Below are 24048 nucleotides of genomic sequence, written 5' to 3' on the forward strand. Positions count from 1 at the left end.
TGCACTGAACTACAGCACATAAAAGAGGTTACTGTTAATAAGGAGAAAATAAAAGCCTGCCCCTTTTGACAGAATGGGGGATACATGTATTATTAATCCTATATTTCATTTTTAATCGAACTGAGAGGAGATTAAAATGCTTACTGAGATTATACAGCATACCTCTGGGAGTCTTCTTTTATCTGGTGACATTATTAAACTGGGTGGAAAATAAGGCGAACACCTCATGGAAAAAGACCTAAACATAATTCAACTGGTTAGAAACACTGTGGCAAACGTGCCATCATCATTAAGTGAATAGTCAGCTGACAATCAACACTTAAAATGTGACTTTTCAAATCAAAACAAGATCTATCTCTCCCCACACTTTCTAAAAGTGCAAAACTGAATTGCAGAAATAACCCTTAAATCACTTCTGTTATTGATTATCTATAAGCATGTCTGTGGTACTAAAATTGTAGTAGCCTATCTTTCTATAGCTACTGTAAATGTTGACACTCCTATAACACATGCTTTTTGTGTTGTGGTTGTGGTAGCCTACTCATTAAATATTGTATGTATATAATAGTTTATGTTCTATTGGTATAGTCTCTCTCTCTCTCTCTCTCTCTCTGTGTCTGTGTTTGAATGTTGTGGCTTTTTTATGCCTCAAAAAGACATGAGGAAAGGAGGGGAGTGAAAGATGCGAAAGGACATGCAATGAAGGTTACTAGATGGATGTTTTATGTTGGCGCACCTTAACGGCCCTGTCATATTCCTGAATATGTCTTGTGGTTCTATTGTGCTTTGTGATATGCAATATCAACATCAATATCAATACAACAGAATTGTGTAACTGGGGTGGAGGTTTAGAGCTAACAGTGAATCCTCTCAGTAGGCCTAGCCTAGTTTATCATTTCTCGCATAATACTGCTGACCAAATGTCCATGTCAACCTGGGGCAGTCAGCTTTTCCAGAGTCCCATGAGGAATTGTTTAATTTTAAAACTCCCCTCCATTTATCCCAAGAGAATATAATACTCAGTCTAACACGTATTTTACTTACTGATGTCATAAAAATGAATGACTAGGTCTAGGTGAAAAAACTAGGCCTACCTGCTCTGGGGGAAGGTCCCCCAGACCACATCCAGGACTTCTGGGTGCCCCTGCCCAGCAGGGGCCTAAGCTGTGTGTCGTTTTTCCACCAGAGTGACATATGAGACAGTAATAAGCCTACCTAATGGATTTGATTCAAATGTGTCAAACATTACATAATATCCTGAAGTCCTATGTTCGTGACATGCTTTCCGGCCGCCCCCTCCTTCCCTGGTCAGATTGAATCTGACGTTTAGAGGCCAAGCAACGGAGGGAATTGACAGATTAGTGAGACTCTCTCTCACACACACACACACACACACACACACACACACACACACACACACACACACACTCTCTCTCTCTCTCTCTCTCTCTCTCTCTCTCTCTCTCTCTGTTGCTGGAGGACAGACGGCGGCCGCAGCGTTGAATCGGCTCATTGTTGCGATCGGACCCGGAGTTTTCCTTTCCCTCGGTGCGCTCTGCTCTTGTGCGCTCCTGGACGTGGCGGAATTGGGGAAACATGATCATGGGGTCATCATCACAATCAGCACCATCTTCAGCAGCATCAGCACCACCACGGCACTTTACTTTAGTCTCGGCAGCGCCGGATCACGAGGAGAGCGCGCTAAAATAAAATTCTGTGGCTTTGTCGTCGATTTCCATTCCGGGAAACTTTTGTTTTTGTCCTCAATCATTTATCACAAAGCGTGCGGAATGGAGATCCCAACTTTCCTGCTGGCGAGTCTCGCTCTGCTGTTCATTGGAGGGGATCTTTTCACCTGGTGAGACCAGCTTTGTTTTTGACTTCTTGCAGGTGTCTTATTACTGTCGCCCGATAGTGCTGAGCGCTAAAAATAAAATAAATCAATAGGTGCATAAAAAGTTGGATTAACCATAAACTGATCAGAAAAGGCGAACGACCACTGGTAATAAGACTTACATTATCTACTATCCACACGCCCCTATGGACGGTACATCACGAGACAATAAACAACCAACATCACCACTATACTTTAGAAAAATCAACATTAATTAAAGCTAAAATATCGCCAGTCAATTTGGTCCTCCTCGTTGTGTATGCCTCCCACAACTGTACCTTACGTATAATACCAATGTACAGTGCTAACAGCTAAGTACATTGATTTTATGTGGCTTTAACCTCTACACCCACAACGTGAAGTCTGCTTTCTCCTCTGCTTTATCTCTGGGCACATGGACCTGATGACATTTGCATAATGCATAATGCATAGAGAGAGGTGATGATGTTTTTTTTCAGGAGATGAATGCGAGATAAGGTGAGTGGGTGCACCCACCTGCAGAAGGCCTGTTCCATCAGGGTCAAATATCAGATGGTGCCATATCACACATGGGCTAATAAAGTAGCCTACATTTAAACAGAGCAGCCCTCTGCTATATAACCAACAACGCAGAAGCCCAGTTTGGAGAGTTTAAGGAAAGGGGGAGAAGTCACAGATGGACAGGTGCACCACTGAATTGGCTCACAATACCTGTTTAGTGCACATTTTGTTAGAATTAGTCTTCAAAAATAAATCAATCACATTCAACTGTGGCCCTAAAATGAGATGAGATTTGCAGGTAATGAAAATGATGATCCTCTTGAGCTAAAAAAAACATAAAATGCAGTGCCATTTAAAGTCTTTATAAGTAAACTTCTCACACAGCTTTCTTGAATACAGAAACAGGTGTGCTTTTGTCAGCTGGGTAAACCAGGTGCATCTAAACCAGATGGTGAGTTTTAGTGCTTTAAATGTAATGTTTTCAATAGAGGCCTATATTCATCTGTGTGCAGTCGAAATGCCCTCATGCTCTCGTCCATAAGCTTTCACAAGCATCCAATTCTTAGGATAACCAGCATCCACTGCTGAGCTCCAGTTTCCCCAAAACCCATATTCTGGCAAGTGCTTCCACTGAAAAGGGCAAAGGGTAAAGCTACTTAAGCTTTGGGGGAAATTTGGGCAAATCATTTCTATTGTTCCTCTTGGCTGTCCACCAGTAGAGGGAGTAATAGCTATTGTAATTGGATTTTCCTGCCTCTAGTCACTGCTCTTATTATTATTTTGTTCTCAGTACAATGCAGTGTAGGCTTTTTCTTGCACCTCATTATGTGTCAGCTCTCTCTTTCTCTCCCTTCCTCACACACACAAAATCATGCACACACTGTGCTGTTTTGGCTTTGGTGGTTGAAAGTTGCAAACTGCTTCCTTCCCTCGCTCCCCACTCTGAACACCAGAATTACTCTAGTTCTCTTTTTAGCTCCTCATTTATCCATTTCAAATAGTTGCTTAGCCAAGATAGGCCTTGCCACCTTTGGTAAGGCGTACATTTCACAGCTTTCTTTCCAGCTGAAGTGTGACTTACCCTTCGCTTCACCAAACACAAGCTGCATTTAATTGATAGTTTCTGCAGCAGAGACAATAAGGAGTATGAAAAACCTGTAGCCTAGTAGAGGACAGCAGCACCTCAAACAGAAGACTACGAAGACGTCTGTTAAGAATATAGAACATATACACATATCCACAGATTGGATTGGTCTTGTTTACAAATGTTCCCAAAGGCAAAGAATCTCATTGATTGTCTTAACCTCAGTGGTTAAGAGTGAAAGTATTTTGTAATAAGGATGGTGATCAAATCCATTAAAAGACCAAAACCAACAATGTAGCCAAAGGCTGATACTGTAGCTTAGTCCTTTGTGCCTTCATTGTTGCCCAAAAACTATTCCAATAGACACGATCCTAATGCTGTAAATCAGCGCTGTAGTACTACACTTTTCTGTTGTCTCGGACTCATCTTGGACTCGGACTTGTCTCGGACTCGGCCATTGGACTCGCCAAATATTCTAGTTGGTCTTGACCGAGTCCATCACTTTATGCTTTTGTTCTAAAGTAACTTCCTCCTTCAAAACAAAACCATTGATGAAGCGAGCTCGTACAGAAAAAAGGTATTAGTTTAATTCAAAATCCATCTAGAACAGGCATTGAGATTGGGAGCCTGGTATAGGCCAGTCTCAATCATCAGATATCAATCGTTTCATTTTGGCCACAGACACAATGTCAGCGAGCACTTTGTACTATGAATTCTTCAGGACAAGTGATACGTTCAAGATTGGGAATAATATTTTAAGTTTACGGCCTAATTTGATCCTATAGTGTGTTACTCTGCACTTGCTTTTTGATTATTACAAATATTAAAGCAAAATTATCATCTTAAAAAAGAAGATATACTGTCTCTCACATATGAACAAGTAAGTAAGTGGTCTTGAAGAGGATTCTTTTTTTACTGTCTCGGTATTGATTGTCTCTCATTTGGACTAAGTCTTGACTTGGACTCAAACTTTTTTTGGGATATCGTGATATGTGACTAGATATCATCTTTGATTTTGGATATTGTAATATCGTAATATGACATAAGTGTTGTCTTTTCCTAGTTTTACGAGCTACATTACAGTAAAGTGATATCATTTTCTGAACCTACCAGACTGTTACAGCTGTTCTATTATTTGCCTTTACCCACTATATCATTATATCCATATTACTGATGATTATTTATCACAAATCTCATTGTGTAAATATTTTGGGAAAGCAGCATTTGTCAACCCTACAATATCTTTGCAATATCGATATCGAAGTATTTGGTCAAAAATATCGTGATATTTGATTTTCTCCATATGGCCCAACCCTACGTGTATTAATATAAGGCTGAAAATAGTCTCCCAATTTACCCATTTGAATTGCATTTGCTAAAAACTACAGTGCCCAGCTGTTCTAGGGAATGTCCTAGCCTCTTCAAACAAAACAATATGTTGACCTGTAATTAAAGAGTCATATAGTATATTCAGTTATCTTCAGTAGGAACCAATGGGCTTGATGCTGAGACTAACGCATTGCTGGTTTTATGCTCGGTCTGAAATCACTCATTTACTCATTAACTTCTCCTTTTATATTAGACACTCAGTAGTTTACTGTAGCTTATATAGTGAATTAAGATTTCAGACACTAACTGACAGGTGTAATGTTGCATGACTGTCATTTTCAAATCTATAAAATGAGACACATTGCATTGTGGGATTGTTAGCATAAAATAGTGTACGGATGCTACTTTTTTTCGTTTCATTGCAGAAATTTCTGAGTGCATCACCTTAACACCAATTCTGACACTCATATAAAATGGACAGTGCTAATATAGTGTACGATATAGTAAATAGTAGTCATTTCGGACAAATAATAGGATTTGTTTTCAGAAAAATATTGAATAACAATAACTTACCCTTCAATGCCAATGGACCTTTGTCACTGCAGACAATTTGATTTGTTTGGCAGGAAAGGACAGGTGTAACTAATGATATTAACGATTGCTCTGTTCCATTTAGATGCAGTCGTTATAAATGTTATTAACTGCACCTGTGACTTCCCTGCTATAACATGTCAAAAGGTCTGCTGTGAAAAAGGCCTATTGGTAACATAAATCATGCTTTTCCAAAGAAAAGGTGTCATCTGCACCTTTACGTCTAACCAGCCTCACAGCACATTGTTTTTCCTCACCCAGAAAACGACCATATGGGTTGATTGTTTTTTTTTGTTGCTAAACTTAACTAGTTTTGTTTCACAATGTTTACTTTGTGTTAAAAACATCCCAGTTACGTTAAATAGAACAGTCACATGATGATGTGTTGCACAGGAAGGGGGTTTTGGATTCTGGCTTGGGCCCTTCTGTGTGGAGTTTGCATGTTCGGCTTCCTCCCACAGTCCAAAGACATGCAGGTTAGGTTAATTGCTGACTCTAAATTGCTTAATGGGAGTGTGAATGGTTGTCAGTCTCTATGTTTCCTTGACTGTCTGTCGACCTGCCCAAGGCATACAACCTGACGCGCCAGATGGTTTGTTACACAGAACCATCTGAGAAGCCTTCATTGAAAACTGTTCGGAAAAGGGCAGGCACCTGGCAGGTGATTGGATGTACCCTTTGTCTATTATGTCCGCCATGGTTGTTCTGAACTTTGTCGCCGTCACACAAACCAAAACCATGTCCGTAGCTGCCAGTAGCTCTTTACTGGACGCTGATTGAGTCGGTTAGCTGGTAGTTCAGACAGAAACGCATTACTTGAAGCCTGACAAGATTGATTTTCCTGTAGTCTATAGCCATGACGTTCCACTTCAGGATTGCTCCGTTTCCGCCGGATTTCACTCTTTTCGGCCGGATGTCCGTTACCTTCCACTTTCTTTGTGTTGGAATTTTAAACTCCGGTCGATTTATAAGGACTATGATTAACTGTTCTGCAGGGTAAATCGAGACAGCTAGCTAGACTATCTGTCCAATATGAGTTTTCTCTTGCACGACTAAAACAACTTCTGAACATACACGTTCCACCAAAACAAGTTCCTTCCCGAGGACCCTCCTGCGGATGCATACACAGTGCACAGAGAGTGGGAGGATTGGGGGTCAATAGGAGCCTTGCATGTGAGCTGTAGTTGTTGAATGCTAACAATTGCATCATATTTTACCATCCAGTCCAATAGTAGATACTAATTAATCTTACAAAATGGACGGAAAAGCTCAGTAGTATGTTTCAGCTTTTCAGAAAGACAGGCGGAGGAGTTGGAACTGTAGACATTTTGTTTATATGTGTACACATGAGATATGTCCATACCTATTTTTTACAGGCTATGGTCCAAACTTGGACATATTATAGTTTAGCAAGATGTGGCAGTAAGAAGTGATGCAGCAGGATTTAATCCCAACATTTCATGACATTTCTGTTCTGTCACACTTGTCCTTAAACCTGCACTCAAGTGACACAGTGCTTCTAACCAATCTGTGTAAGAGGCTGAGTCAGCGGATAAATCCCTCCTGTCCGGAGAGTACATTTTCCAATAACACAGGGATATGATCATGTTCCTCTGGCTGCATGAACTGGCTCTATAAGCCCGACTCTGCTCTTGCAGCAGGGTGAGGTGGTGCACGACACTTCAGTGCTTCCACTTAATGCCTCTTACTCAAGTTGAGGTGACGCACCACATGTAAACAGCAAAAAGAAGCACATTATTCCAATTATTCTGTTGTCCAATTGGGGCGTATGCTCACAAGCATTCAAATTCTGATTAACAAATACATGTTAATTAATTTGTTAAGTTAAGAAAAGAAATCTCTAAAATCCCTCTTGAAGCACATCAAATCTGACAGCCATATATGCATAGTGGACATATGTAGAAATATTATTTTGACTTTGATACAGTGAGTACATATAGCATATTTGTAAAAGATGGAATGATGTTTTTTTTATTGAGTTGTTCATTTAACGACACAAGGGTCTAAAATTGAGGACACTGGGGCCCTCTGTATTTTTTTTGGGGGGGGAAATGTGAGGTGTTTCAGCAACTTTTTAATTTAAAACTTGATATTTTATATGCTGATTACACCATTACATGTGTATTAGATGTATCAACATTTGAGTAATTACAATAAATAAATCAAAGATTCAGTATGTCCCCATCAGAATTAAGTGTGGACAAGGCTCTGATACAGCATTTAATTTGTTAATACAATTAAAAAGTCCAAATAATTAAAACATTGTAGAATGTTTGCTGTCTGCTGAAGTTAAACAATTAATTGCCTAGTAAATAAAAATGAATGCGAACTGATCACACATGACGGGAGCCAAAAGCGATGTCTTCAAATTGCTTATTTTGTCTGACCAACAGTCAAAAACTTGATAAATTACTTAAAAATTCATTGACAAATTTCTGTTCATCGAACAATTTGACTGATGCAACCAAAACCACAGTTTTCACAGGGGATGCCTTACCTTAAATAATACAACATATTGTTTTACTATCAACACTGATTCCATTTAAAGCTCCGCAATTAACCAAAAAAAACTTAAATAGCAGCTAGCTACTCAACCTTTCATGTCCTTTGTAAGAAGATAGTCATAGTATATATCAACTCTGTATAGAGTCCAAGTGCTGTGGACATCAGTACTATTTTCTGCTGTATGATTTGCAGTTCATCCCATCATCACAAAAGGAGAAGTAAGAATTAAAGTTTGGAAAAGCTCTGTTTTGATTTGAAATAATCTTTGAGGATAGGCACTGACCTGAGCATTCGCCCTACAGCATTTCCCACTCTGATAAAGGAGAAACCTGCTCTACTGTAAATCCTCTCTGTCCTGTGCAGTTTATCCAGATTCCACTGTAGTTTTCACTGTATTTATCAGGAAGGAATGGAGGTCTCATATTTAGAAACACCATTCTAAAACTAGAGGATCCGTCCGAGTTCTGACTCTCACACTGCTGCTAGCTCTCAAAGTTAAGAGGATCTAAACAAATTAAACAAGTTAACAGCAAAGACAACTTGTTCAATCACACCAGTGAGTCACAGACTTCTGTTTGAGCCTAAATCAAATAATCTCCCAAGCATGAATAGACTGAAAAAGGTTCGTCCTACAAGGAAAAGAATTTATAGATTTGATCCATTGTGTTATGACAGGAGGATGTTCAGATATCTGCTGTAAAAGTATACATCACATAGCAGAGACCAGAATAAGTCTCACTCTGTACATTCTGACCAGTTTGGAGAAAATGTTAAGGAAGGACATTTTAGAAAGGTTTAGATTAAAGAATAAGGAATAACAATTTGGCAGGGAATCAATCATATTTGGTTGATTCAACTGAAATGTATTTCAATAACAGAGCATAATAGAGCAAAAAGATAAAATAAGTATACATACACACCACTAATACACTCCTCAGAACAAAATGTGTCCAAGATATCCTGACATCTAGTCCCTCAAGCTCCAAAAATGCTGGATCCTACCTTTCCCATAATGCAACCAATAAAATATTTTCGTTAGACCCGCCGTGCCTGGTAAATGCCCATGTCATGGCCTTTAAACACTTGACACAGACTTTCCATTCTAACTAACTTAAAGTGCTCATATTATGCTCATTTTCAGGTTCATAATTGTATTAAGAGGTTGTACTAGAATAGGTTTGTGTGGTTTAATTTCCCGAAAACACCATCAATTTGTTGTACTGCACATTGCTGCAGCTCCTCTTTTCACCCTGTGTTTTGAGCTCTCTGTTTTAGCTACAGAGTGAGACATCTCACTTCTGTACCATCTTTGTTGGGAGTCACACATTAGGCCTGGCAAACTCGATTCCTTTTAAGGACTCTGGTTATTCTGAGTCGCTCACTAAACTGATCCGGGTTGTGCAAGTCACTTGAGTCAGAATTGATCTATAGGCGAGCCGAGGCGAGCTTGCAATGTTTCGGACTTCACTCAATCGTCTGAATCAGATCCACTCATGACAACGTAGCCGGCTGATTCGCAGGATTGACTGACTCCCGCGAGAACTCACAAGTCATTGACAACTCATGAGTCATTGAGGACCCGTGAGTTGTCGACAACTCATGAGTTGTCTGCGAGGCGAGCCGAGCCGAGGCGAGCTTGCAATGTTTCGGACTGTCTGCTCGACCTAATTGCATTTTAACATACTACATTTATACACCAAACCTACAGTAGGCCTAGCTAGGCTACGTGCAGAACATTGTATGTTATTTCAGAAGTGAAAGAATGGCTTTTGTTGTTGATTTGCTTTACCCTGAGCTTGAGGAGAGACTTCACTCTTTCGTCTGCTACTGATCCACTCATAGCCGGCTGATTTGCGCGATTGACTAACTCACGCGAGAACTCATGTTCACCGACAACTCACGAGTCATCGACAACTCATGAGTCATCAACAACTCACGAATCATTGAAGACTTGTGAGTTCTCGAGTGAATCCCATAGTCTGCGAGCTTCCGGCTCTGAGTCTGCGGGTCGGGAAGTGTTCCAGTCTCAGACTGTCTCTCTGCTCACACTCTGTCGCTTGAGTTGACTTGTGGAGTTGCTGTTGCCTACGAAATTGTAAGCCATAAAGCTTTTGGCAGCTAAGATGGCTAGGACTAATAGTAGCTAATGTTGCAAGAGGTTTGTGTGTGGCGCTGATCATTTTAGATTGAATTGTAGTAGGACTCAACTGATCCGAGTTAATGATACTAGAGACTTGCGATTCGTGAGTCAATTTAAAGACTCTTAAAGATCCGAGTGAATCATGACTCAAACAGGTTTATCGCACATGCGCAGTAAGTACTGCTAGCTTGTCAATTGCAGAGTATGAGGGAGTGCCACGCTAGCAGCTAGGCGAGCATTATAACGTGTGTTACAAAGTGTGCATACACACTTTTACATAGTAATCTATCCATTTCCTATTTCCCCGTATACATTCCCCTTCTTACATTTTCCATTTTCCTTGTTGATTATACAGAAGCATATCAAATGTGTACCAGGATCAAGGAAATCAAGAATGGAATGAAAGGAATTTGAAAAATAAAAGAGCCAATAAAATATCAACATGACAATTCATTTTATCAAGTGACTGGATATAAATGTAGAAATTCATTGATTCATTAAACTTTTAACACATTAAATAAACATTTAACAAAAGTATGTCACTGCTTGCACTCCATATTTAAATGCTGAATGTGTCAAACAGTAAAGCATTAATGTAGTCCATAAAATCATCTGTTTGCTGAATGAAAAGCAATATATTTTTATCGTCAATTACTGCAACATGCACGCACGCACGCACACACACACACACACACACACACACACACACACACACACACACACACACACACACACACATAAACCGCATCATAGAAATGGAGCAGCTGCTTGTAGATATGTGCTACTTATTTATGTTTTATTATGATTTAGCCAAATGGAATTTGTAATGCTGCTCATCTCACATTGATGCCAATGAAACAAATTAAACAGTGAGTGCCAGAGTGAGGATCAGTGGAATGGCAGTCTGGCATGTGCTCAGGTAACTAGCAGTGTCAGTATATAAAACTAATTAGGCTTGTTAGTGCATGCTTGCACATTACGTTCCCAAAAAGACGCCATCAATTTGAGAGAGGCTGCTGCTCTTTGTCTTTCCTTTTTTTTCCTCCTTTGTCTCCTCTCCCCATCTGTTTAATGTTAGCTCATAAACAGACGGGAGAGATCTGTTGTGAAAGTGAAATACAGACCAAAGAGAAGCGTCTGGAAATAGGCTACACACTCTCGACTGTTTGCCATGGATGGAGGGGTGAGAAAATAGAGAGGTGCGAATGTTTAGTGAAGCTCGACAGAGAGTAATGAAACACTCAACCCCTCACATGTCTTCTAACAGCATACAGCATTATTTATTTCCCCTGGGAGAGATATGTTCCAGTTAGTTTGGCATTTTGTGGCCATAAAAATGGTAATTCAGGTCGGGAAATCAAAAAATAAACACTTTTTTTTTTTTCCATCAACAACATCAATTTACAGAGTTAGATAACGTCTGGTCTGCTCTCTGGAGAGCAGCATTTAATTCAAGCAATTATCTGTGACATTTTAAATAAATGTCCATTTAGCATCTTTCGATAAAAGCTTTCACATTATGAGCGTCTGCTAAATCTTTTGGATTAAAACTCTTGTGGAGCACAGGAAGTGACACACATCTGACGATGTGAATAAATAGGAGATACAGACAGATAACAGATAAACAGAAGATCGCCTCGACAGAAAGTCAAAATTTAACAAAATGTCCTAGAAAAAAAGATGTTGTGCCACTGGTACTCTATGTGACATAAAAGGGGTATAAAGTTGCATTTCTGTAATGTGTAACTATAAATTAATTTCATACTAGAATTAGTGTGAAAGTAGAATAGAGGCTTTTTAAAGGTTAAGTCAAACAGAAAAAGTCAAGGATTGTAATACCACAAAGCAGTAAACCCATTAAAATGAATATGAAGTGACAATAAATAATCATATTGTCCCTATATATATACTGTATGTCCCTAGCAGACACACACATTCTCGTCCCTCCATGCGAGGAGGCCTGTTTGACCTTGGTGTGTTAACGGATTTCTTGAAGGAAAAGCTCTTTATTTCCATATTTAGAAAGTACCAATTAGTGAAGAAATCCAGGAGTCACACAGTCATTAATTAATTCACTCGGTGCTCCCATTTATGTCACACATGACAGTGATTGCCAGACTAAAAATACATCTGCCACTACGAAATGAATTCACAAGGGAAATGTTAATGACATGGCAGAAACAGTTTCTTACTTACTAACTTTTTTTTTACATTTTGTGTAGATAAGCAGATAATTATTCCATGCTGTTTGGCTGTGGAGGTCAGTTTTCCATGTAACTGTGGGTGTAATGCTTTGCTCTCTAGGAAGTCGACTTTCTTCAAATGTCAGCCTTTTTTCAAAAGACACTGAATGGCTTTTTACTGTCGGTCAATCATTACGCCTTCGATCAAGCCCCCATATGGTCAGTGTCCCTGTCAATGCCACCACCAGCCTTTGTGACTCTGAATGTCAGTGAAACCTTCAATTTATTAAATGTATTTTTTGCACGTTAGTCAGCTCTTTCAACTCTGGATGGCAGTTTTGCCTCTAAAACTGGATTCTGTACATCAGCGTGTATATGAAAATATGAAAGGATGAAGCTCTGCCTGTATTGAATGATAGCATAGCTCTGTCTGTATTAAAGGATACCATAATGTGTCTCATGACAGGGTGCAACTGACCTGACTTAAAATACATAAAGGTCCAAACTGTACTCTATATCTGCATAGTATCTGCATGGCATCTGTTTACAGGCTCTGTTTTAGAATGCAAAACTGCCACCTGGTGGTATCTGAGCTGTGCTGCTCTTGTAAAATCCTACACTGAGGCAGTTTCTGTCAGTATAGGCTCTGGGCCCTCAAGCAGTCCGTGAGGGCTCCAGGGGCCTCAGGGGAGTCCTTTTATATGGTCAAATAGTTTTAATTGAACTATTATTCCCCTCTTGGGAGGTTAGAGGAATGGGAAAAGCATAAAGACTGCTTGAATCGAGGTGTCATGGTGCCAAACTACAGACAGCAATGTAATAATGTTCTGACTTAAAAGCCTTATTAAATGGGGATATGTATTTTTTTAATAAAAAAGTCATATGGACTGAGGCACAGCATGATGTTCAGTCTGGGTGCAAAATCTATGTGGAAACAAATGCACACTATGAAGACATGAATGGAAAAAATATGCCAACCAGGCTTTAACCAATCATTTTCATGTGAAAAATACCAACAAATAACATGTTGTTTTCATGACATGCTGCTATTGATAACACATTATCATTTATTATTATTTCATTAGTTTCAATGTGTTTGAGAGCATATCCACTAGTTGTACTTTCTATCTCTAAAAGATATATAAAAGTGCATTATAAGTATAATTTATTAAATAAATAAAAACAAATTATCAATAATATATAATATGTCATTATTGTGTTTACAGCTGGTTCTGCCGCCCCCAAGTGGCAAAATAAAACATAAACAAATCAATCATGCAACTTTAAAAGACATCTCGATGACTCTGGGTTCATGACATTTTTTTAACCTAAAGATGAGGTCGTGCAGGTGCCAGAAAGGTTTGAGAAACCCTTTTTATTACAGTGACTTCTAATGCTTTTTTTTTCAACAGTTAACATTGTCTTGCATTTATGTTTGTCGTGTATGTTACCGACTGTATCTGAGGCTCTGCCAGGCTTTCCTGTGGACACATGGTGTCGCTGGACGACCGCTGAAGGCTGCTGTGTTTGCTGTTTGTCTCCTTTAGGGCCATGCTGAGTGACATTGGGGACTATGTAGGTACAGACATTCAAATATCCTGGTTACCTAATCTGGATGAATTAATGAAGGGCTATGCAAGAAATTTTCGCCCTGGGATAGGAGGTGAGTATGAGATCTACTGCTCGTGGCATTGGGTTGCATTTCACCCCCTCACATTTACAGCCATCCTTAGCATCACCCACCCCAGGTTACAGCAACATGGACGTTCACATTTCATTTTCCAATTCTATTATTCAGAGGTGTCATTGTTTTTTCTTGTACGACATTAGAACAAAGCTGGATTCACCTTACCTGCTTTTGACTCAGGTGAGTCATTTCTTAAGGACACACAAAACCATTTAGGTGAAGAGAAGCTTTGCTTAGGGGAATATCGAAGATGATGCCCTTCAAGTACAAGAGGGAAACGGGTGGTGCAAACAATGAGCACCGCTCTAGAGACTTTGCTAAGAATGGCTGCAAGATGTGAAACATCCAATGACCACAGCGATAGATTTCTCAATCTCACAGCTTAACTCAGTTGAGCAAAGGTGAAAATGTGGAGCAGGAGCACCGCTACCACCACACACACCGCCCTGTGCATTACACAGACCATCATAACACAGCATCTTGTGGTGACTGCATTCCTATTGATGTAACATTATGATGCGCTGGAAATGAAAGCTAAAAGGGAGGGCTGTTTGTGACCACTGAGGAATCATGTGTATTATTGGGAGTAATTCCTTTCATTCAACTCACATCCCATAGCCTTTTAGTATGGAGTTATGTTTGTGTCATTAAGCAATCAAATAAATATCAAACTTACACAAATAAAAAAAAGATTCATAGGTATCGAGAATCCACATGACTGTGTGATGCACAAATGCACAAACATAATTTAAAACCAACTATTTTGTTCATGAAAGTACAAACAATATAACAAAAAAACAAAAATCCAAAAATGTACACAATTTGATGTGTCTAAATGGAAAACTGTATTTGTGAAACAAACCATTTGTTTGTACTTTAAAAAAAGGATTTCTGAATGCCATTGTACTTTGGAAAACATTTTTACTTTACATTCATTTACATTACATTCTATTCATTTTGAAGATGCTTTTGTCCAAAGTGACTTACAGTTCTACACTGTTAAATTGTATGCCTCCCAACAAACAACTAAGACAGTGTTCAGTGCTACAGTGTTTAGAGTAAAATAAAATAAAAAGATCTATGGGGCCTGAGAGAGCTTTATGGACTGGAACAAAATCAAAACAAAAGCTTCATTTTTGAGCTCTCTTGGCCACCGTATTTATCAGTAAGTGCTGGCATGGTTTCTAGAGTATAAAAGATATTTGCAGACGTTATTAGGCACTCAACATATTTGTAAATCTTATTGTATCTGTGTAATATTCATGTTATTTATTGAAGTTTTATGATACAAAATAGTCCCACATTAACATTACAGTATTGTTATGGTAAGACTGTTCAATGCAACAATTTCTATTTTGTTATTAGTAAACATAGATTAGTATGTAGTGTATGTATTACAATGCATTATTAATCTGTGCAGAACCACTGGGGGATACTGTACAAAACATGCTTGCTATTGGATCAGGTAATTGCCCTTTAAACTGGCTCCTGCTGACATTGGCGTGCAATAAACATGTCATTGTAAATCACCTCACACTATACATCCAGTGTATGGAAAATAGATTATGATTTGCTGTAGAAAATGTGATGGGAAGGTGTTGAATGGTGGGGAATGGTAATGTATGATTCCTTAATGTTCAGTATAAATAGCCTTTCTGTTCTGCATCAGTGAGCTCCCCTGTAGTTTCTGCCCTCTAGCATCCGATCACAGAGGCACACTCCATGCTAATCATATGGCAAACTGTTGAGTGAAAATGCTACACAGCGTGTGTGTGTGTGTGTGTGTGTATGTGTGTGTGTGTGTGTGTGTGTGTGTGTGTGTGTGTGTGTGTGTGTGTGTGTGTGTGTGTGAACATTGGCAGAAGCTCACTCTGTGCGAGTCCACAAAAGCCCAGTGCTGTTTAGGAATGCCCACAGTGTGATGTGCCACTTAGCATGGTTAAACTGGATAATGCTTAATCTCTATGCACTGTAGGAGTGTTTGAGACGTGGGAGGATGGTAGGTGGGAGGGAAACAGATGGGTGATGGAGTGAGGATGGATGGGAGGGACTGATGGGTTTAGAATGAGCAGAGAAGGAATGTGTGTGTGTGTGTGTGTGTGTGTGTGTGTGTGTGTTTGGGAGCAGGTTTGCTTTCTTTTCTCACTTCTCCTCCCGCAGGTCCACCCGTGAACGTGGCCATGGCTATTGAAGTGGCCAGCATTGACCACATCTCTGAAGCCAACATGGTAAAGTATACCGTCACTTTCTGCTTCCTTTCTGATTTTCTATCTTCCCTCAAATTCACTATTGCAGCAAAGATCAAAGATTTGCTATTTGCATAATCCTGAATTATCCCACTTGAGGGTTTGAAAGTACTCTGTGTGAATATGTGTGACACATTGGCTGAGTTGTTGTTGATAATTTGATGCTTTCAGGGATTTTGTACGGTAAGAACCAAATCTATTGGGAAGATGCACTTTATCCATGTGGCCCTGAGTCTTTTCCAAACAAATATATATTTCCCTTGCTTTAACAGTTCAAACTACAAATTAGCATTCCAAAAAAGGCTTTTTTTTGTCACAAATAGAGATACATAGGTTGGATCCAAATGTACAGTAGACATTCCACAATGATCAGTATTCATAGCAGTTATGAAACGTGTTACCATATTGATGTTAAAGCGCCCATATTACGCTCATTTTCAGGTTCATAATTGTATTTTGAGGTTATACCAGAATAGGTTTACATGGTTTAATTTTCAAAAAACACCATATTTTTGTTGTACTGCACATTGCTGCAGATCCTCTTTTCACCCTGAGTGTTGAGCTCTCTGTTTTAGCTACAGAGTGAAGGATCACACTTCTAGCCCATCTTTGTTAGAAGTCGCACATGCGCAGTAGCTAGGTACTTCGCAGAAGCTAGGTACTGGGCTACTAGCTAGAAGCTAACACTGCTAGCGGTTAGCCACCTCGTTCTCAATGGCAAAACACTGCTACAACACACACGATTTCAATCTACTAACTTCAATCCCTAATCTACAAAAGAAATTGTATAGAACTACTGAGTCCCTCGTCTGCAGGTATTCAACACAAAGTTGGAAGTGTGCCCTCGTTTAGAAGAAGTCTCCCGGCTAATCCTGCCTTGTACTGACCGAAGTTGGAAAAACAGCTAGCTGATGTGGTATTAGCTAAAGTGGTTAGCACACACCAAAGGTTTCGGCCAATGACGTAGATAGCCCTGCCGATTTTGACCAGCTCACCAGGAGACTGAAGGCAGGATACATTCAGAAACCCGTATCTCACTCAAAACAGCATGGATAGTTTTTCTTTCCAAGTTTGTATGCGTGTAGAAGCACCAGAGACACAAAACAACACCCCAAATCCCATAAAATGTGATTTTTTTCATAATATGGGCACTTTAAAGACTATGAAATAGTGGATTATATCTGACAGCATCTGTTTGATTTTAGATGTTTGACTAATCTAGATTTACTTTAAATCATAATTGTAGCAGTAGCAAATTTCAGGGTCATTATGAGTAAAACCCTTTAATGATGTCTCTTCTTCTAAATTACAACTTGTATGATTTAAGATGTGAAAAAAGAAATAATATATATTTTTTAAATATGATAAAAAATACATAAAAATAATGAAATAAAAATAATTATAATAAAATAAATACATAATTGGATAAAAAACATGCTGGTCTACTTTGTAATGTTTTACATTTCAGTCCCTCTACTCTAGGTGTTATTTATGAAACCTACTATTAAAGTGTTTTCCACCAAATTGTAGTAATTAAAGGGGTACTCCAGCAATTTTGCTTTGCAGTCCCATTAAGTTGGTGGACTTGCGACAAACTTAAAAAAAAAAAAAAAAAAATCGATGCAGCAGAGGCCAAGATACCCTGACTTTCTATGGGTCAAGCTCCAAAACACTGAATCCTACACTTCCCATAATGCATTCTTTCCCTCAGAGTTGACGAAAACTCCTCTACAGCCACAAAAGACATGATTCCAATGTTTTCATAGGTGGAGTAATACTGCTCATAACTAAACTGATCTTCATGCGTTAACAGGTGGAGTTCCAGTTTAAGCTTTATTTGTATTACATTCTAGAATAACAGACTTCAGTCTATCCTATATTGAACCACACACATTTGCATTAGTTTTGTTCTTTTATTTAAAAAAAAATCTTGATACAAAGTAAGTTTTAGAAAAAGAAAAATCCTAATATTGTAACATTAAAAGTGTTTTATTTCAGTAAAGTTTGTTTCCCCAATGCCCGTGACTCAGCCTTTATATTTTGTGTATTTGTGTGTTTATACTGTATGTTTCTGGCAGGATTACACCATGACCGTGTTCTTGCGGCAGAGTTGGCGCGACGACCGCCTGTCCTTCAATCACACCAACAAGACTCTGGGGTTGGACAGTCGATTCGTGGACAAGCTGTGGCTGCCCGACACCTTCATCGTCAATGCCAAATCTGCTTGGTTCCACGATGTCACTGTGGAGAACAAGCTGATCCGCCTGCAGCCCAACGGAGTCATTCTATACAGCAGCCGGTATGAGCAAACAGATTATTGTCTTCATTAGTCAGACAATACATACACGGACGCTTAGGGCCCCTGACCGAACCTTCATATTTGACGAGTTGGGAGTAAGAACGGGTTGCCTTTTCTTTTTTTTATCTGCAGCTGACACAGCTCTCAGCTTACAATAGAAAATGCTGGTGTTACTGGAAAGATGCCACATCTAAGTGGGTGGAACCATCTGAATGTGAACCAGAATGTTTTAGTAAAACTTGTCAGTTGAGTTGTTTAGAGCATGGTGTACATTAAGTTTTGATTAACTAGGCTGTTTTGTTTGTAGAATCACTTCGACGGTTGCGTGTGATATGGACCTGACCAAATATCCAATGGATGAACAAGAGTGTATGCTGGACCTGGAAAGCTGTAAGTTGGGATTCACATAAGGTCTTTTTTTCTTCCTTCATACATGTATTTCCTCTCGACGTGTTCATGCCAAGGTAAAGTGACACAAGGAAAGGTTACAATGTTACCAGCTTTCTCCATTACTACTACTAACCTCAAATAATCGCTAAAACGTCTTTTTGTCATCTGTTTTTCATTCTAGATGGTTACTCCTCAGAGGACATTGTTTACCACTGGTCGGAGAGTCAGAGACACATCCATGGCCTGGACAAACTGGAGCTCTCCCAGTTCACCATCACAGACTATCGCTTTGTCACTGAGATGATGAACTTCAAATCTGGTGAGCATCTATCCTGTTCTCCTGTTTTTCTTGTTGTCAAGGTGAGTTCCAATAGAGACAGTTTGAAAGGCCCCTGCATGTGAGCATTATAGGATCAGACCTTTAGGGGGGCTCAGGCCCTAATGAGAATGTGACACGGATACAGTGCCTTGCAAAAGTGTTAACCCCCCCTGCTAAATCAATATTTTCACTGGATAACAATGAACATAATTGGCCAAAACTATGTTTCTGTTAACCCTTTCCTTGACTGGGTTACAGGAACATAGCATTGGCAATTAAACTTGTTGGAAGACTCAGATTCTTTTTGAGCCATATATATATATATGTGTATATATATATATATATATATATATATATATATATATATGTATATGTATATGTATGTATATATATACATACATATACATATATATATGTATATGTATGTATATATATACATATACATATATATATATATATACATATATATATATATATATACATATATACATATATACATATATATATATATACATATATTTTTTTACTTCAGAACTTCTATGGTTATATTCTATGCATAGAAGGAATGGATCAAGTCAGACTTGCTGCTGAGCTAGGCAGGAGTTTTAGGAGATGATAGGAGTTGCTGCTGGGAAAATGTACTTTGAAATACTTCCTTATGTCTCACATCTTGAAGCTTTGCCACCAGGGTCACAAGTGAGCAGATAGACATTCTCTAATAACAGTGTCTGTGAAGTACAATTGGATATTTTCATAATAGATAATTAACTTCTTTAGTAATGCAATTAAACCGTGTCTGTTTTCTGCTTCCCAGCGGGACGATTTCCAAGGCTCAGCCTTCGCTTTGAGCTGAGACGTAATCGAGGTGTCTACATCATCCAGTCATACATGCCTTCGATATTACTGGTTGCCATGTCCTGGGTGTCCTTTTGGATCAGCCAAACAGCTGTCCCTGCTCGTGTATCCTTAGGTTGGTATTAGTTTAATAAGGTGTGCTTTAACTTTTAAAATGTGGAACTTAACTCAAAGGTGTTCATTCATCTGTAGAAAGGTTACACACACTTTAAAGCATGTAAGTGTTATGTTGTATTTTGGTAAGATGGTGCAGCTTGCTAAGGCAGATATTTAAAGATAAGGATAAAGGTAAGTCCCAAGAAGATGAATGAAACAAATCATACCAGACCATACTGACCATTTCGCTATTCTTAGAGCCTCACCAGTGGTGGGGCTACAATTGTAAAGTGCATCGTGGTTTTGGCATCGGAATAAAGTTAGTCTCGCTCTACCAGACCTTCCTCCACAGCGCTGTGGAGGGGGGTCTGGGTAGTCCACAAAACATTCAGGGATGGGAGAAAAACATGCTCTGGTTTATTGGCATTCATTTAAAACAATCACAATCGTCTTGGGCAGATCTAAGCACCGGGCAGAGCAACAGGGTGCCGCTGCAAAATAGCCCCGGAAAGGAACTTATTTTGGTGGAACGTGTACGTTCAAAAATTGATTTAGTCGTGCAACAGAAAACTCAGATAGGACAGATAGTTTAGCTAGCTGTCTGGATTTACCCTGCAGAGATCTGAGGAGCAGTTAACCATAGTCCTCATGAATCAACCGGAGTTTAAAATGCCAACACAAAGAAAACGGAAGGTACTGGACATCTGGCCAAAAAGAGTGAAATTTTTGGTTTCAACGGCAATCTCAGTTAGATGAGAGATCTTGTGCTGACTTTTTGTCCTGAAGGTGGCGCTAGAGGAAACTTCATTAACTGTCTCAGGTGGAAAATGTTCATCCTCTAAGTAGCATAATATCCTCAATAATGACATGGCAAAATGCTCATTAGATATTGATATTTGATGTGTAGAAGTGGAAATGGGCTTGAAATCTGGCCAGATATTGAGATGTATTGCTTAAGTGTGCCCAAGGCTGCTAGCAGCAAAAACCATTAGCCAGCGAAAGTTGTTGCCTTCCAGTATTGTGAATATAATGTAGTTTACACTTAACCTAGATTAATATTGGTGGCTAAAGACAATATATTGGCAACAGCCTGTGTGGTCTGTTAATGAGACCTCCATGCATTCTCGTGGCTCTGTGCAGCTGTACTTGTGTGCACAGTTGTGCTGGCATCACTAAAAACCCACAGAAGCCTAATCTGTACTTTGTGCCCGTGTTCTTTCTACAGGGATCACGACTGTTCTCACCATGACCACGCTGATGGTAAGCGCCCGCTCCTCCTTGCCTCGAGCATCAGCCATCAAGGCGTTAGACGTCTACTTCTGGATCTGTTACGTGTTTGTGTTCGCGGCACTCATTGAGTACGCCTTCGCTCACTACAACGCTGACTACCGACTCAAAGAGAAGGCCAAGGTGAAGGCCAACAAGCTCAGCTCTGAGGTGAGGAAATTATTCCCATCATGTACTCCCATCAGCAGTAAGAGCTTCAGGGGGAGTAATGAGCAGGCCTTTCGAACATAGACCACGGCCGGGCTTCAAACTCCGCTGTTGACAAGCATCCATCCCACTGGCCTTCAGCTAGATAATGAATCTCCACAGAGCATAATGGGAAAATAGAAGATTTCACTTTAGGGAGTAATAGTTGCTTTACTGTTGATATACATCTTACTGAGGTATACCTTCAGAATAAGATATGATAACTGGATGATGTTTTTTGTAAATTGAGCATTCAAATAAAATAAAATTAATATTAAGTTATATGCTGACAACACAAGAAAAAACAGGACAAAGACATGAAAAGACAATGAAGTGAGTGACAATGAATATTACAGTGGTGTGATTGAAAATGTGCATTGTTGATTGTGAGTAAAACTACAATGACTGTAAAATGTACCAATGTCGCGGCAACATCCCAAGTCATGTTTTCTTTAATAATCAAGACTCAAGGACTTCCTAATCTGCTGTGTTTGCAGTTCTGGACTGTTATGTTTCACTATCAACATATCTTAATTGGCTGGGGCTAAATGTTTTTATTGCAAAAAAGCATAAAGTTACAGGTCTTTAGATAAAAAAAATGCAGAAATAAAAAGTAACAAGTACTTTTATGATAAAGTAAAAGGAGTGAAGAGTGCTTAGTGATCCAGTGCAAAAATGCAATGCAAGTGTTTCACTGTGATATATGCTATATAAATAAAGCTTTATTTACTTACTTACCTATATTGGGATTAGGAGGAAAATAGTGTAATATGTAATATTCAAATCACAAAACATTGCAATGCAAGCCATTGCAAGCCATTTTTTTTATAACATTATCACTCCTCATTTTGTCTTTTGATATTTAGCAGATTTCTAAATTTTTTTCTGGATTCCACACAACTACTAGGTGGCTGCCAACTTCTGCCTGACTTGTCAAATATGTGATGCTGAATGACTCAAAACTGCACTCTAGCATATAAAGCCTCAGAAAGTGCTTACACGCTTCTCTCTCTTTCTGTCTCCCTACAGTCCATTGTGAAGAATGGCAAACAGGCTATGGTTCTGTTTTCCCTGTCGGTCACCGGCATGAACCAGGGTGTGATGATTTCCAACCGCCACGGTCGTCCCCAGCGCTCAAGCAGCGAAATCCCTGGGGAGGGCGGCAGCGAGGAGGCCGAGCCGAGGAGGAGAAGGTCCAGGCAGACGGAGGAGAGCACGGAGGAGAAGAAAGTGCTGTTCCAAGTGCGTCTGCAAGCCCATTGATGCCGACACCATCGACATCTACGCCAGGGCCGTGTTCCCTTTCACTTTCGCTGTGGTGAACGTGATCTACTGGGTGGCGTACACCATGTGAAGAGGAGGCAGCAGGTCTGTGCAAATGGCTGCCATCCAGGGCTGTATATAAGAAACTGCTGGAGTTGTGCCACTTCAATGCTGGCAGACTGGTGCAGCTGAAAGATACTACGGGCCTCAGTAAAAAAAAAAAGTAAAAATAAATAGAAATAGAAATGAAGTGTTATGGCCTATGAATATAGAAATATGGTAATTAATGGAAGTAGTTATCAGTTTAAAAAGTGTTAAGAGGACTTTATATATTTAAATACAAATACAGAAATGTGCTGTATAAAGGCAAAGGACTGTGTTGCCTGTTGGAGGGTCACATATACAGTGAATACAGTTTAGCCAACAATCCAGATTTCCACGTCATCCTGTTATATGAACTCAACACAGGACACTACAACAAAATATACTGCTTGAACACCTGCTGTACTGACCACAAGCTCACATCTTGCAAACACAAATAAGCATAGCTGAACCATCTCAAAGCAACCATCTGGAGTGAACCGCCTGTTATCTCGAAAAAGCAAAAGCACCGCCCAAACTAGAGGATAACAAGATGAGGTGTACTACTATTCTGCATGGCTGCATATCTCACTCGCCCTCTTCCCGTGCCATCGCCACCCCCTCTCTTCCTCTCCCTCCTTTAGTCCTACACCCATTTTTTTTTTTCAATTCATTTTTCGTTCAGGACACCGTCTGCCGTGTCCTATCTCCTTCTGCCAGTTCTGCCTGTTTCCTCACCAATAAAGAACTTCCTCCACTACCTGTGTGTGTCACTCTCTTCTGGCTTCAAATAGTCACTTGAACCTAAAATCCAAATGGTTGTTGGGTGTGATTGAAAGAAAAGAAATGCTGAAATCCCTCTGGCAGAGGCAAATTTGTCAATGCAAAAATAGTAGCCGCAGTATTACAGTATTTCACCAAGAAGGCTTAAAACAAGGCTCTAATTTGAGGGATTATGAATAATTGACTTGTATGTCCAATTGACAGAGATCAAGAGTTGTGCTCTATGAATAATTTCAGGCTCTTGCCTGTCCTTTGTCTTGGAAATTGATTTCAGGAAAGCAAGGGATGAGAACCGCTGCTTCCCAGTCAAAGAATGACCTAGTTTTCTT

The 24048-nt window shown here is 39.5% G+C and overlaps 1 protein-coding gene across 1 annotated transcript; it reads left to right on the forward strand.

Annotated features, from left to right (window-relative positions):
• Positions 1–1372: 1372 nt before the first annotated feature.
• Positions 1373–23696, forward strand: gabrd (gamma-aminobutyric acid type A receptor subunit delta). Its single transcript, XM_078253925.1, is given in 10 exon segments — positions 1373–1858; positions 13775–13890; positions 16075–16142; positions 18239–18459; positions 18767–18849; positions 19031–19168; positions 19983–20138; positions 21345–21556; positions 22622–22819; positions 22821–23696. Coding segments are annotated over 10 exon segments (1386 nt in total). The 5' UTR covers positions 1373–1790; the 3' UTR covers positions 22947–23696.
• Positions 23697–24048: the final 352 nt, after the last annotated feature.

Source organism: Sander vitreus, chromosome 7 (genome assembly GCF_031162955.1).
Source record: "Sander vitreus isolate 19-12246 chromosome 7, sanVit1, whole genome shotgun sequence".
In the NCBI taxonomy this organism is placed as follows: Eukaryota; Metazoa; Chordata; class Actinopteri; order Perciformes; family Percidae; genus Sander; species Sander vitreus.